Source organism: Microplitis mediator, chromosome 6 (genome assembly GCF_029852145.1).
Source record: "Microplitis mediator isolate UGA2020A chromosome 6, iyMicMedi2.1, whole genome shotgun sequence".
NCBI lineage: Eukaryota > Metazoa > Arthropoda > Insecta > Hymenoptera > Braconidae > Microplitis > Microplitis mediator.
This window is the reverse complement of record NC_079974.1, coordinates 20,288,902-20,303,373: the sequence shown is the minus strand read 5'-3', so window position 1 is coordinate 20,303,373 and position 14,472 is coordinate 20,288,902. Positions and strand designations below refer to the sequence as shown.

Sequence of the window (14,472 nt, the reverse complement as noted above, 5' to 3'; positions counted from 1 at the left end):
CGAAAAATTGTATTCCTCAAGTAAGTTTTGTTTCGTCGAGTTCTATAAGAATTCGCGGTCATTTAGCGGCTCCACGGAAACCGTAGAATCCCCGAAATTTTATCATAGTACTTATGTATTTAGGTACGCAGATCGAAGTTTATATAAATACTAAATATTTATACATCTCCCATTTTTTACGAGTTTCGACTAACTTCGAGACTTTCATGAATTTTATTTCATATAAAATGTTTCAACTCCAACGCCCGCCAAAACCTGATGGATTTATTTACGTATGTATAATTATCGTTATCAATAGAAAATTTTAATTAAATAATTCTAGTGTGGGATGACAAATGCGAAACATTACCGTGTAATTACCTGAGTGATTTAATCACAATATTACTATTGAAAGTATATGTTAATTTATCTAAACTAATTTTATGTTTCATAAATACTACTACATCAAATTTAGTCAATGTTCATACTAATTTAAATATTTGTGGAATAATTTAGATAAACTTGGTGACGATTTTCAGTTGCAATACGTTTGATTGCGTACTTATAGAATAAGAAAAATAATTGTCAATCCTGATGACTGAGTATGATGACCTGAGTGATTTAATCACAATAGTACTATTGAAAGTTTATGTTAACCTGTCTAAAATAATTTTATCATGAAAATTTCACTTCATAAAATTGAGTTTAATTGTGTAGTCTAAATTAAAATTTTGTTTAATGATAATTTTATAATTTTATAATTCTTAATAAACCAAAATTGAAAAAAAATGTATTTAATTTTTACTGTTTAAATCGATCGCGGCGACTTTGGGCGACTTCAGCGTTGTGGGTCGGCGACACTCGAAAGAAAAAGTCTGGGTACCCTGCTAGTCGCCATTTCTTTCTGCTGTTACTGACGTTACAAGCAACATGGGTTTCCAAAATATTTGGTATTCGCATCCACGTAATTATGGCCAAGGATCACGATCATGGTAAATTTATAAATAATATTATTATTTTATTTTACTAAAACAAAATTTTTCATGTATATTTACTCCAAATATACAATAACAATTAATTTCACTTCACGCCGCCAACTCCACGTGTAACACGCGACCATTTTATTTTTCATAAATCATTTTTTTGTGAAATTATTTTAAAAATTACTTTTAATATTAAAAATAAATTGTTACTGACTAAAACTCCACTTTAATTTGCGTCTTTAGTTTATGTATATTATCAAATTGTTTTTCAAAAAATTCTAACCTAATTTTATGTTTCAGTCGTGCCTGCGCCAATAAGCACGGACTCATCCGCAAGTACGGTTTAAACCTTTGCCGACAATGTTTTAGAGAATATGCCGCCGATATTGGATTCAAAAAGGTAATTAACTCACACTTTTAAATTTTTAGGGTACAGTATCCAATTACCAGTTCCTTATATATTTAATTTCAATTTAAAATCATAAAACTGAAGTTAGCCATGATCCTGCAGTTAACCGACAGTTGACAATTTTTTGATTTTTTTTTTCAGTAACTCAATTGCATAAAAAAAAAAAAAAAAAAAAAAAAAAATATGCACATGTAGAAAATTAAAAAAACTATAAGTGTAATATTTTTAAATATTTTTTTTCTTCTGGTCTATCGTCTAAAAAAAATTAAAAAAATTATTAAACGTCGGCTAACTTCAGTATCATAGTTAGCCGACGTCTAATAATTTTTGAATTTTTTTAGAAACGATAAATTATAAAAAAAAATATTAAAAAAAAATGCACTTATAGTTTTTTAAATTTTTTACATGTGCGTATTTTTAGTTTTTTTTTTGTAATTAATTTATTAGAAAAAAAAATCCGAAAATGGAATGAGTGTGAATGTAACAGACATGGGACAAATTTTTAACTATTAAAAAATAGAGTAAATAATTAATAAAATGTAATTTAAAAAAATGCGAATTTAAAAAATTTAAAAATTAATAAGTGCATTTTTTTTCAGATTTTATTTTTTAAATTATTTATAATTTTAAATTTGTCTGATATCTGCTACATTCGCACTCGAGAAAATTAATAATTGTCTCCTAACTTCAGGATCATTAATAATTTTTGAATTGTCTTTCAAAACGATAAATTATAAAAAAAAAAACGTATTTTAAAAAATTGCGCCTGTAGTTTTTAAAATTTTCTACATGCGCATATTTTTAGCTTTTTTTTTGTAATTGATTTGTTGAATAGAAAATCAGAAAATTGTTGATTGTTAACTTCAGGATCATTGAAAATCCGTCTGATTATTTATTTATTTTATCAATTGATGACATCAAAGTGATGGTTAATTATTCTCAAATCTATTCTAAAAAATTTTAAAGGTTTTTATGAGATTAAATTAAATAGAGAACTGGGGACTGAGTAATTTATCCTCTTGTTAAAAAAATTTGAATTATTAATTTCAAATTTCAAATTTTTAAAAATCATTCGTTCTAATGAGAGTTGTATTTTTTGTTACAGTTGGACTAATTTCAATATGACCAAAGGTTTTTGTGCTGTAGATAGATTTTTACAATCTCAAACTTATAAAAAAATAAACTACCAAACATCATAAACAAGACATTGTTTTAAACTCAGTAAGAAATGTATAATCTGTATATGGCAATAATTCAGTAAAGGCGACTTTGAAATAAAAAAATTTTATTTAATTAAAAAAAGTAATTTCCTTAATATATATCAGCACATTATTAAATTTTAACTACAAATAAAAATTAATTAGATTTTAAGTTTATTATCTTAATTATTTAAAAAATTTCATTTCATTTGCTTGCAAAATTTAATTTTAAATTTAAACTTTAACTTATTGACAAAATAAACAAATAATTTAAAAATACTTGACATCAATACCAACAAAAAAAGTTGAGAAAAAAAAAATCTTTAGTTTTAAAACCATAATTTTTATTAGGGTATTTAATTTCAAAACACTCATGGCTGCGTTTTGAAATTCGAGATCGCTTTTATTTTTTTTAAGTTGGTTCTCACTTCATCTGTGACGCTCGTCTCGGGTGGTCTTAAATTTTTTTTGTCTCAAGTCTCAGCTGTTCTTTGTTCAACTGTTTCAATTTCAATCTGGCGGTTATTTTGTGTGACGCAGTTAGATATTAAAGACATGTCACCACAGCAGTTTACGAATAAAAAGTAGAAAAACTGGACCAATGCAGTTTATTTTGTATTATTGTTGTTTTCAAATTAAACTTATCTCATAAATTATACAATTTAAATAATTAGCGTATTAATAACAACATTACCAGTGAATTTTTATATTCTACAGCCTGTTGGATCTGCTGTAAGGTTATTGCGTATTGATATTGACTATAAAAATCTATTTGAAAAAAGTTTTCTTGACGATTAATTTTAAAAAAATACATTTTTAAATTTTATACATTTCAAAATATGTAAACTTGGAATATTTCAAAGGTATCAAGTATCGATTGACGGATAACCTTGACCGTAAGTATATCAGCGCCACAGTAATTAGTAAGTATCATACTGGGAATCGCCGATGTCAGACAATTTATTATTTTTTTCATAAATGGTGTGAATGTAACAGATGTGAAAATTTATAAATTTTAAATAAATTAATTCATTAAAATAATAGAATTTTAACAAATGCATGATACTGAAGTTAGCCGACGTCTAATAATCTTTGGATTTTTTTAAAAACTATGAACTATGAAAAAAAAATATTTGAAAAAATGCACTTATAGTTTTTTTTAATTTTCTTCATGTGCATATTTTTAGTTTTTTTTACTGTTATTTATTTGTTGAAAAAAAAATCCGAAAATTGTTAACTGTCTGTTGACTTCGTGACAATAAAGTTAGCAGACATTTAAAAATTTTTTGATTTTTTTGAAGAAAAAAATAAATATTTTGAAAAACTGCACGTATAGTCTATGAAATTTCCGACATGTGCATTTTTTTAGAAATATATTTTTTTCATTATTTATCTGTTGAAAAAAAAATTTTTTTAATTTCAAATGTCTGCTAACTTTACTGTCATGTTGAGTGCAGGATCATAAAAAATGCGCGTACTTATTATTTAATTATTTAAGGGCCAGTTTTTCAAACCGAGTTTATTTTTATCCGGGTTTCAATTAATATTGCTAGTATATCTATATGTTAATAATATATAGATATACCAGCAATGATAATCAAACCCGGATTAAAAATCAATCTGGTTTGAAAAACTGGCCCTAAATATGTATTTTTTATGTTTATTTTACTTACATTATAATTATTTATTCAAAAACTTTTTAAATTTTCATTTGTTTGATACATTCACAGTCATATAAATTGTGGATTATAATTAATTATGAAATATACACATTTATATGATTTTCATAGATGCAATGAATGAGAAAAAAAAATTTGTTCTTTTCCCGTAAGTATTAATGATAAAAAACGGGTCAATGGAAGTAAAAATAATAATTTACAAGTAATATAAATAAAAATACGAATACTTGGCATATGAAATATTTGTTTTTTATGGTTGGTGAAAATTAAAAAAATTTGTCAGAAGTGGGATTCGAACCCACGCCCTCAGAGAGGACCAGAAGCCTCAGACTCAGCTTTGCTGAGAAGGATTGATTACCTTGAGTCTGGCGCCTTAGACCGCTCGGCCATCCTGACTTGAATGGCAAATTTCGACAAATCCTATTTGAAGTTTGAGTAAATTTTTGAATAAACAATTTAAAAAAACGATAAAAAAACCTCTTAAAACATCACCAACAAGTAATAAAACAATGTACGCTGTAGTATGCATTTTATTTCTCAATAAAAAGAGTTTTTTTTTATAATATTGTAATTATATATTTTCAAAAAAATATTTGAGTATAATCGTAGGTGAATAAATGGTTATATATTAATACAGATTATCACGTTAGGCCTTATTTTATGAAAAAATAGAGAAGAAAAAAAAGTTACATTAGATAATTAGACAACGAGGCTATAAAACAATAATAATATACCATTAATTAGTAGCGAGTTTATTTTTTACTACACAGTAGTTTTTAAAATTTTAATTATGGAGTGTACTAATTAATTAATAATAAGTTTGCAGAACAAGGCCTTGCCTTACCTCCGACTAGAACTGTTAATGTAAAATGTTAAATATTACGCTGTAAAAATATATTTCTATACAAATTTTTGTTTAACAATAATCATTTTTTTTCTCCTTGTACAATCTAACATATCAATTTTATTTGATAATTATAATAAAAAATATATCCTAGATTTTCGATTAAACAAAAATTAAGCTCGACATTGCCTACGATATTATTTACATATTTTTTTTTCTGGTAGTCCTATTTTATAAACAGTACTTTGTTTATAATTTTTATATATATTATCAAATTATCATCAATCCGATAATTATTTAACGGATGGTTCAGCTGCTGAAGTGGACGGCAATTGTTGAGGCACAAAATTTATCACTTCGTGATATATAAGTTCCTTCCATTTTTCAACTGGCAAATCCATGTCTTCGAAACTCTGGTCGTATGGTAGAGATACTGGTTCATCTGTTGGATCAGCATACTGAGCTAGGTACGGATGTGCCAGAGCTTGATCAGCAGTAATTCTTTTTTCAGAGTCCAACTCCAACATCAATTCAAGTAAATTAATAGCTAAGAAAAAAAAACACTTTTATAATTGAACTTGACTTTAATTAAATAATAATTACTCTTAATTATCTCATTACTGGTAATTAAAATTTACTCTTTTTACTCTATCAATTAAATAAAATAATTAAAGCTATTAAATTAATTACCTAATGGATTAGCGCCACGAAATACTTCTTTGAAATTTTTCTTCTTGAGTGGCGGTAAACTCTGAATATAATTTTTTGCCTGAAAATTTATCAATTTTTATTAATCACATAATTTTAATTACTAAATTAATTAATTGATTAATTAATACTTATTAGCTGTATTGGTTAAAAAAAAAGTATTGTTAATAACAGAGCAAAATGATTAGTGAGTACGTAGTATTGTGACAAAAAAATTAAATAATTTTGAAATGTTTAAAAATGTAAGGAAGTAATAAATAAATTTTGATGATTCTACATAAATTACCTCTTGGCTTGTTATTTTGCTTATAGTTTCTTCTGAGGGAGTGCCACAAAGTACAAGTACTCGCGTTAGATGATCAACGTCTGCACACGGTTAAGGCTTCACTCATTCCATTACAAATGCGTTTTTTATTTTTAATTGCAGTTTTTTTTTTTAATTTTATTAATAATTAATTTACTAATAAAATAAACCCTCTACCTTCCTTAGCAATAGTAGAATAAAATACTAATAATAATTCTATTTAATCACAAGCCCATGCTCAAAATTCTTTCAGCCCATGCGTTTCTAACGAAGCGTTTTACTTATACTTTTATTAACAGATTTATAATAATAATAAATGAATTATTTATTTTATTATTATTATTATTTATTAATGAGTGCGGACAGATGATACATGCGTGTTTTTCGCGTTAATATGATGATGTGATTAAGTTAGCAGAACTTACCGACTCAGATGATATTTTCAGCATAAACTCATCTCGTGGAGTACCCAGGACTTCCATTATTAGATTTAATTGATGAATATCTGCTGTTGCTAAGGCTCCACTACAAAATTCTTGATAAATTTCTATTGTCCCTCATTATTTTATTATTTTATTTAAAAAGCTTCATTATTTCCCTAGTACCACAGAGACAACTTTAAGATGACACATTTTTTTGGTCTCAAAGTTTTTTTTTTTTTATGTAAATAAGACGTATAGATGTTGGTTCTAGGAGCCATAGAAAATTGTGTTTTTTTCCGTCTTAGAAAAGTAATTTTAATTAAGAAATCGTTTAGACAATGACTTATTTGAAATTTACTTTTTGTCGTCACTTGTGTCAAGTTTTTAAAGCAGATCATTTTTTTATGACAATTTCTGATCGTTTTATCACCATTTTGGTGTCTTATTGATGTATTAAAAAACAGCCTAAATTGACATCTTATAGAGAAAATTGTTGACACAACGATCAGAAATTTGTCACCGAAAAAAAATCTGCTTAAAAAATTTGATACAAAATTAAATAAAAAATAAGTCAACTAAAACATTTTTTTCGGATGGAAAAAAGAAGTCAAATTTTCTATGACTTCTAGGATCAACATCTGGATGTCTTATTGCTATGAAAAAAATTCGACTTCTTTTTAAAAAACATCTTAAAGTTGTCTCTGCTGCTTGGGTTGTGCAAAGCTCGTATTTTTAAACTAAAAAAAGCATTCAAAATTAAAAGCGCGAAATAAATAATACTTTTTACGGTAAACTTAATTTATAGAGCGCGTAGAAAATTTAGTAAGCGCGTAGACCCTTAGCAAAAAGCAACTGCCAAGTTAGTACAAACATTCGTTAATGAAAAATGGCGATGATTGTAATGAAATAACTTATTGACAGGCTTATTTTGTTATTTGAGGTTCTCAAGACAGCAAACAGTGCAGAGACACTAAAGATTAAGCAAAGTAATTATTTATAAAATTAAATAAATAAGTAGATAAAATAAAACAAAAAAGGATACGATCTGTGCCAGGGAATAATGTTCTTCCGGTGAGCAACTCGGCCATGATGCAACCGACAGACCAAATGTCAACTGGGGAAGTGATAAACATGTTAATTTTATACAAACGGATAAATTAACAATTGATTAGATTTATGTGTATTATTGTTACTTAAACAAACCTGTTTGATTGTAGTGCATCCAATTGAGCATTATTTCAGGCGCACGATACCATCTCGTTGCTACATAACCAGTCATTTCATTCTCCGTAGGTCGTGCTAGACCGAAATCGAGAATTTTTAATTCACAATCTTCATTAACTGCAATATTTGAAGGTTTCAAATCCTATAATAAGAATAATAGATAATTATAATTGTTTGTATGGATAAAAAAAAAAAAATGATCCCAAAGTTAACAGACAATTAATTTTTGAATTTTTTTCAACTAATTAATTACAAAAAAAAAATCTAAAAATATGCACATGTAGAAAATTAAATAAACTACAAGTATTTTTTTTATAATTTATCGTTTGGAAAAAAATTCAAAAATAATTAGACGTCAGTTAACTTTAGTATCATAAATTAGCAGACAATTAACAATCTTTTAATTTTTTTTTTTTACAACTCAATTACAAAAAAAAAAAAATCTAAAAATAAGCAGATGTAGAAAATGAAAAAAACTATGAGTGCAGTTATTTGGAATATATTTTTTTATAATTTATTTGAAAAAAATCAAATATTATTCGTCGTCAGTTAATTTTAGTATCATAAATTAGCAGACAATTAACAATTTTTTGATTTTTTTTTTTTACAAATTAATTACAAAAAAAAAAAAAAAAAAAAAAAAATATGCACATGTAGAAAATTAAAAAAACTATGAGTGCAATTATTTGGAAAATTTTTTTTTATAATTTATTTGAAAACATTCAAAAATTATTAGACGTCGGATAAATTCAGTATCATAATAAATATGATTCTGAAGTTAGCAGATAGTTAAAAATTTTTGAATTTTTGTTTGAACGACTTAATTAAAAAAATATGCACATGTAGAGAATATAATAAACTATAGGTGCAATTATTTCAAATATTTCTTTGTTTTATTAATTTATTGTTTAAAAAAAAATCTAAAAATTATCGGACGTCGGCTAACTTCAGTATCATTAATAAATAATGTAAACATACTCTGTGAATAATTCCCGCCGAGTGAATATATTTTAATCCTCTTAATATTTGATAAACAAGAAATTGTACATGATCATCCGATAGTTTTTGAGTCCTTACAATATTATTGAGATCAGCGCCCATTAAATGGGTTACCAGGTACCTAATAAATCATAGAATCCTCATAATAATTATAATAATAATAATGTCGCGCCACTAATTCCAAAATAACATATTTTTTTACGCCCTTTCAATTTTAGTCACTAAGTTTGAAAACTACACGGAAAAAAAATAGTAGTGGCTACTCTCTGGGATAGTACTCAGTACTTTCTGTAAAAAAAAATTTTAGACAGTACTGTATGCTATCTAGACTATATCCACTACTCTCTGGATAGTACTGAGTACTAGATACAGTCTAGATAGCATCCAGTACTGTCTAAAATTTTTTTTTTACAGAAAGTACTCAGTCCTATCCCAGAGTAGCCACTACTATTTTTTTTTCCGTGTAAAAGGCCGCCTAATTTTTTTAAATTCTCAATCACATTGTAGACTTATCCTAAAGCTGAATTTTTTTTTTCAATTTTTAGTTATGAAATAAGTCTACAAACTGACAGTCAAATAAATTATACCCTCTTTTGGCTTTAGTTTCCTGCAGCCAAAAGGGCATAAAAATGTCATTTTGGAATTAGTGACATTGTGTAATTTATGTCATAAGTAAATATTTAAAATTAACTAACAGTTGTTGAAAGTCTTCTAAAGAAGTTGATGGATGAAAAACATCCAAAAGTCCAATCACCTGCAGGAACAAAGTCATCGATAAATATTGATATTTCTTATCAGTTTAAAAGAAAATAAATATGTTATAAAATAATACTGTGTATAAAAATAAAAAAAACATTTACATTCTCATGATTCATGTGTTTGAGCATCCGTAGTTCCCTATAAGTTCTCTTAGCGTGTACTGCAGATTGAAAGGGCCTGGCCAATTTTTTAATAGCTACCTTTTGATTTGACACTGTGTCAACAGCTGAACTATAAATTAAATAAAACAAATTAAAATAAACATGATTATTAATGAGTGTTATCGTTGATGATTGATAATATAAATAAATATACAATACAATACAATACAATAGTATTAATAGTTTAGTTTAATAAAAGGGAAAGGTGAAGGAATATATGTATATTTGAATAAGTGTCAAGGTTTAAGACGTCAACGACATTCACTTGAAAATTACAGAATGAAAATCCGACCTTGACTAATTGTCGACAAACAATTTATTTTATCAAGATTAAGAAATAAAATAGATGATTATTATCAGCGTGTGATAAATAATTAATCCGTTGTATTGTCAAGTATTTTGAGTTTCTGATAAACAAGATAATTTAATAGATCACACTCTTTTAATAAAATCCATCAATTGCGGTACTTATTGGTTTTTATTAGCGCGGAATTACAAGAATAAAACAATCAGTTTGTTGTTACAAGTTCTCAAGTTATTTCAAGGCCGCGGTTGTATGTTTTAAATAATTGAGGAAAAGACGGACATGATTAGTGACTAAAATAAATTATTTAATGATTTATTATTGATTAATAATTAATGATAATAAATAATATTGTTTTCTTACCACACTTGGCCATAAGCACCTGAACCAACTGGTGTTAACATTTGATAACGTTCAGGAACCTCCCATTCTGTTTTATTTATCTCAACTTTATGAAATTTCGGCATTTTTTATATTATATATCTATATACTTAACGTTGACAAAGCTGCAATGTTATTCTATTATTGTAATCACTTGTCAAATGAAAATGAATCAGTTGCCGGGATCTTGAAGCTACTTTTGAGTACTCTCAAGTACTACCACACACTATTTCCTAATTAGTCTTTTACTACTACATGTGTATCAATTTATATATATTTATACATACAATCGAATTCATTCACTATTTTTTTCGAGATATCGATATGAAGACTATCGATTACTTTATTTTATTACTAAGTTTTATCAACGGTAAATAAATTGCCGACAAATAATTTGAAATGCGCGGGAAATTCTTTTGTTTAAATTCAAATTTTTAATTATGTTTCTTATTAAAATAAAATTAATTATTAATTGTTATTAATATTGTTGGTAAAAATTCAAAAATTATTTTGCAATTTCACAAAAAAAATTTAAATTAGTTCCGTTATAATTTGAAATTATTCGATAAATCAAAATTACGAGTGTGAATTTAGCAGACATAAAACAAATTTAAAATTAGAAATAAATGGAGTAAATAATTAATAAAATTAAATTTAAAAAAATGCGTTTTTAAAAATTTTGAAATTAATCAGTGCATTTTTTCGAAATATTATTTTTTTAATTGTTTCCTCTATTTATTTGTAATTTTAAATTTTTCTGTCTGCTATCACACTCGTATCAAAAGTTTTAAATGAAAATTATCTGTAACTTATTTTTGAATTTATCAGTAAGTATAAAAAAATTAAGTGTCAGAAATAAAAAATTTTACTTGTCATAATATAAGTTGTAGATAAACTAAACGTCTACTCTCTAAACATGAATTAGTGAAAATAAGTGAATATTCATGAGTGTGAATGTAGCAGACATTAGACAAATTTAAAATTATAAATAAATAGAGTAAATAATTAATAAATTTAAATTTTTTAAAAATGCGCATTTAAAAAATTAAAAAATTAACAAGTGCATTTTTTTGAATATTTTTTTTCTAATTATTTACTCTATTTATTTATAATTTTAAATTTGCCTGATGTCTGCTGCACTCACACTCGTGAATATTCACTAATTCCAAGTGCAACCCGAACCACTAATTTCAAAAAGTGGTTCGGCTGTTTATTCATGTTTAGAGAGTAGTGGAGAAATTATTCTCGTTTGAAATGCTATGGTATAGTGAAGCCGGGTCATTTTGACCACGTGATGAAAATTGAAATAAACACATGGAACAATTACAATGTCCATAGTAAAATTGACGACAATTATATCACAAATTACAGTAACACTTGTAAATTTTACTATGATCGTAGTAATTTTTCCATGCATTTATATCAATCCCTGATTACAAACTCCGATTGAAACCGCTGAATTCCGATTGAAATCTGATAGACTTTCAATCAGAATTCGTTAGTTTCCATCGGAGTTTTGACTCAGGGGTGTCTAGAAGGTGGTCACAAGGTCCGGCTTTACTATGACACCATAGCATTTATAACAATAATAATTTCTCCGCGTAAAATAAATAAATATATATATATAATAAATATAATTGTCATAGTAAAAACCTCACCCGCATGAGCAATCGAAAGAAAAAACGTTAGTCGTTGATCCTCGACATACTATTACTGCAAAACACGTAACCCATGGAATATTTATATTATTATCTACATTGTTTAGCATATCTGATCGATAATAATCATTTGCAACTGCTCAAAGATATTTTCTAAATAACAAAAAACGCAAACAATTTTCCTGCATAAATTTATATAAAAAAAAATCATTTTTTTTCTTACTTTTATTACTCATATGCCCATCCCGTATATATAATTGCTAATGAATCAAATATACATATTTATATATGTAGAAAATTAAATGACTAAACTTTTCTCTATTACATTATACATAACCCATTATATTTATATATTTATATATATATATACTTGGGAATAATTATGGAATTGCCGCCGGGAAACAATGATTTCATACCAGATCCGCGTTATACCTCAACAAAACTAATATACACATATATATGAATATGCAACTTACATGTGTAAATGTCTCGCTTTAAGATGTATTTAATAATTAAGTAAAGTAAAGTAATTTATGTTGTAATGCGTACATACAACAATACACATATTTAATAATAAAGTCTAGTGTACCTCTGTCAAGGATTTTTGAAAGCTCACACACGCAAATTAATAGCCGTTGTAAACCGACATGGCGTTAATATAATAGTTGGTCTATTACTACCAGTTATTACTATTTCTTTACTTCTCGTACTAAATCTCCATAATAAAAATGAAAATACATGTTTTACATCCATAGAGCATTAAAACCCGTCAGTAATAAAAAGTCATTAACGCAACCCATAAAAAACACTGGAATACAAATCAATTAATACATATATTATTTTTTTCACCTGATGTTCTTAGGGAATAAACCAGGAATGTAATGAGGCCGTACCCGCATGGAAAAATATATATGTGAAAAATATACTCATAAATATATGTCAAATATATAAATATATATTTTGACATATATTTTTTTTGCATTAAATTATATGTGCGCATATATGGTTACATATATGTGTAAATATATATATATGTATAAGACTGCACATATGTTTGCATATATTCTCATTTATAAGTCACATATATTTTACACATGCGCCAACATATAATTTTACATAAATTTTTACACATATACTAAATAGATTTTGACTTACATATTTGTGTATATGCGAGCATATATATAAAAATATATGCAGACATATATTTTTTCATACATGTTTGTATGTATACCCACATATATTCTCTAGACTTTTTCAGAGTTTTTCAGAGAAAAGTCCGAAAAATTTCCACTAGGGATTTCAGGTATTGAAAATAAAAGAAAATATATATGAACATATATGTAAATATATATGTTTCTATATAGATTAATATATATGTAAATGTATATAGCTGTATATATGTTGATGCATATATTGATATATATACTTTCGTACATTTATATATATATGCAAACATATACATTGACGTATATGACAAAATATATGCCTGCATATATTTCTTATATATTCCACGTATATCCTGACATCTACGAAATCATACATGCGCACATTTATATCAACATAAAACTGAAAATATATTTGACGTATATTTTTTTTGCGTACATATATTTTGTATATATCACATATATTTTCGACATATATATTTTTTCATGCGGGTATGTATAAAATAATATTTAAAATCTAGCTCATGCAAGTGGTAGTTAAACTTTAAAATGTTTAGTGTTTGCAATTCATATTTATCTTTATCTTGCAATAACTGTCCTGGAATTATTATTATATATGTATCTAATATATTAATGTAAGTATGTATGTAATGTGTGTACTTGTATATTTATTTAATGGATGTATGTATGTAGAAATTAGAGAAATCAAGAGCATCCCGAGATGTCATTGCTGGTGTTACTTCATAGGTGACGCCCACGTTCGCGCGGGAGTCAACCCTGGATTTCATGCTCGTTGCTATTGTAAACATCGAAGGACAAAAATAATAATAATGATAATAATAAATAAATACAATGTAATTACTGTCAAAAAATATAAAACAATCATCAATCATAATCTTATGTTTGTATTTTATTTAAAAAAAAAATATCATATCTTACATTAAGATGCGGCGCATCTTCTGACATAAATTATTACGAAATCGATCTCAACTGCATTCTTAACAAGTAACGGTTTTACTTTATCAGTTGAATAATAAGTATTTATTTATTTATATACTTTTTGTTTTTTTTTTTCAGGAAAAGAAAGTGATTTTTGAAACAGATGTAAGGAGGGAAATTTAAAATTTTTAAATTTGTGCATTTGAAAATTTAATGTCAACAAATGTCGCACCCGTTAGTCGCACCCAGTACAGACTGATGTTATTACATATACATGTATATATATATATATGTATGTTATTATTATATTTTACATACATGTTGTGTAGAGTAGAGTAGATCAGAAGAAATGAAAAA

At 26.2% G+C, this 14,472-nt stretch overlaps 2 protein-coding genes, 1 long non-coding RNA gene and 1 other non-coding gene across 5 annotated transcripts; 1 reads left to right on the top strand and 3 right to left on the bottom strand.

The window, feature by feature from the left end:
- The first annotated feature begins 821 nt into the window (after positions 1–821).
- On the top strand, positions 822–2,673 carry LOC130670290 (40S ribosomal protein S29). The gene is made up of 3 exons (XM_057473622.1): positions 822–971; positions 1,263–1,362; positions 2,477–2,673. The coding sequence occupies exons 1-3, from the start codon at positions 910–912 to the stop codon at positions 2,483–2,485; spliced, it is 171 nt and encodes a 56-aa protein (XP_057329605.1). The 5' UTR covers positions 822–909; the 3' UTR covers positions 2,486–2,673.
- Positions 2,674–4,526: 1,853 nt separating this feature from the next.
- Positions 4,527–4,645, bottom strand: Trnal-caa (transfer RNA leucine (anticodon CAA)). The gene is made up of 2 exons: positions 4,608–4,645; positions 4,527–4,571 (listed from the first exon to the last, which is right to left on the bottom strand). It is a non-coding gene; the product is annotated as a tRNA-Leu (tRNA).
- Positions 4,646–5,004: 359 nt separating this feature from the next.
- Positions 5,005–10,608, bottom strand: LOC130670289 (mitogen-activated protein kinase p38b-like). 2 transcript variants are annotated; one of them, XM_057473619.1, is made up of 9 exons: positions 10,338–10,608; positions 9,611–9,740; positions 9,446–9,504; positions 8,730–8,871; positions 7,731–7,893; positions 7,570–7,641; positions 6,531–6,610; positions 5,784–5,862; positions 5,005–5,640 (listed from the first exon to the last, which is right to left on the bottom strand). In XM_057473619.1, the coding sequence occupies exons 1-9, from the start codon at positions 10,439–10,441 to the stop codon at positions 5,387–5,389; spliced, it is 1,083 nt and encodes a 360-aa protein (XP_057329602.1). In that variant the 5' UTR covers positions 10,442–10,608; the 3' UTR covers positions 5,005–5,386. The 2 variants fall into 2 exon arrangements, with proteins under 2 accessions (XP_057329602.1, XP_057329603.1); XM_057473620.1 differs by lacking the exon at positions 6,531–6,610 and adding an exon at positions 6,088–6,167.
- A 3,067-nt stretch (positions 10,609–13,675) lies between these two features.
- Positions 13,676–14,348, bottom strand: LOC130670645 (uncharacterized). The gene is made up of 3 exons (XR_008990371.1): positions 14,116–14,348; positions 13,837–13,972; positions 13,676–13,774 (listed from the first exon to the last, which is right to left on the bottom strand). It is a non-coding gene; the product is annotated as an uncharacterized LOC130670645 (long non-coding RNA).
- Positions 14,349–14,472: the final 124 nt, after the last annotated feature.

Bases quoted from the DNA above. Each gene is read 5' to 3' on its own strand.
- LOC130670290 (XM_057473622.1), top strand. From the start codon at position 910: ATGGGTTTCCAAAATATTTGGTATTCGCATCCACGTAATTATGGCCAA. The intron at 972-1,262 runs GTAAATTTATAA...TTTATGTTTCAG, and splicing joins GGCCAAGGATCACGATCATG to TCGTGCCTGCGCCAATAAGC.
- LOC130670289 (XM_057473619.1), bottom strand. From the start codon at position 10,441: ATGCCGAAATTTCATAAAGTTGAGATAAATAAAACAGAATGGGAGGTT. The intron at 9,505-9,610 runs GTAAATGTTTTT...TTGTTCCTGCAG, and splicing joins AACACATGAATCATGAGAAT to GTGATTGGACTTTTGGATGT. The intron at 8,872-9,445 runs GTTAGTTAATTT...ATGATTTATTAG, and splicing joins TTAGAAGACTTTCAACAACT to GTACCTGGTAACCCATTTAA.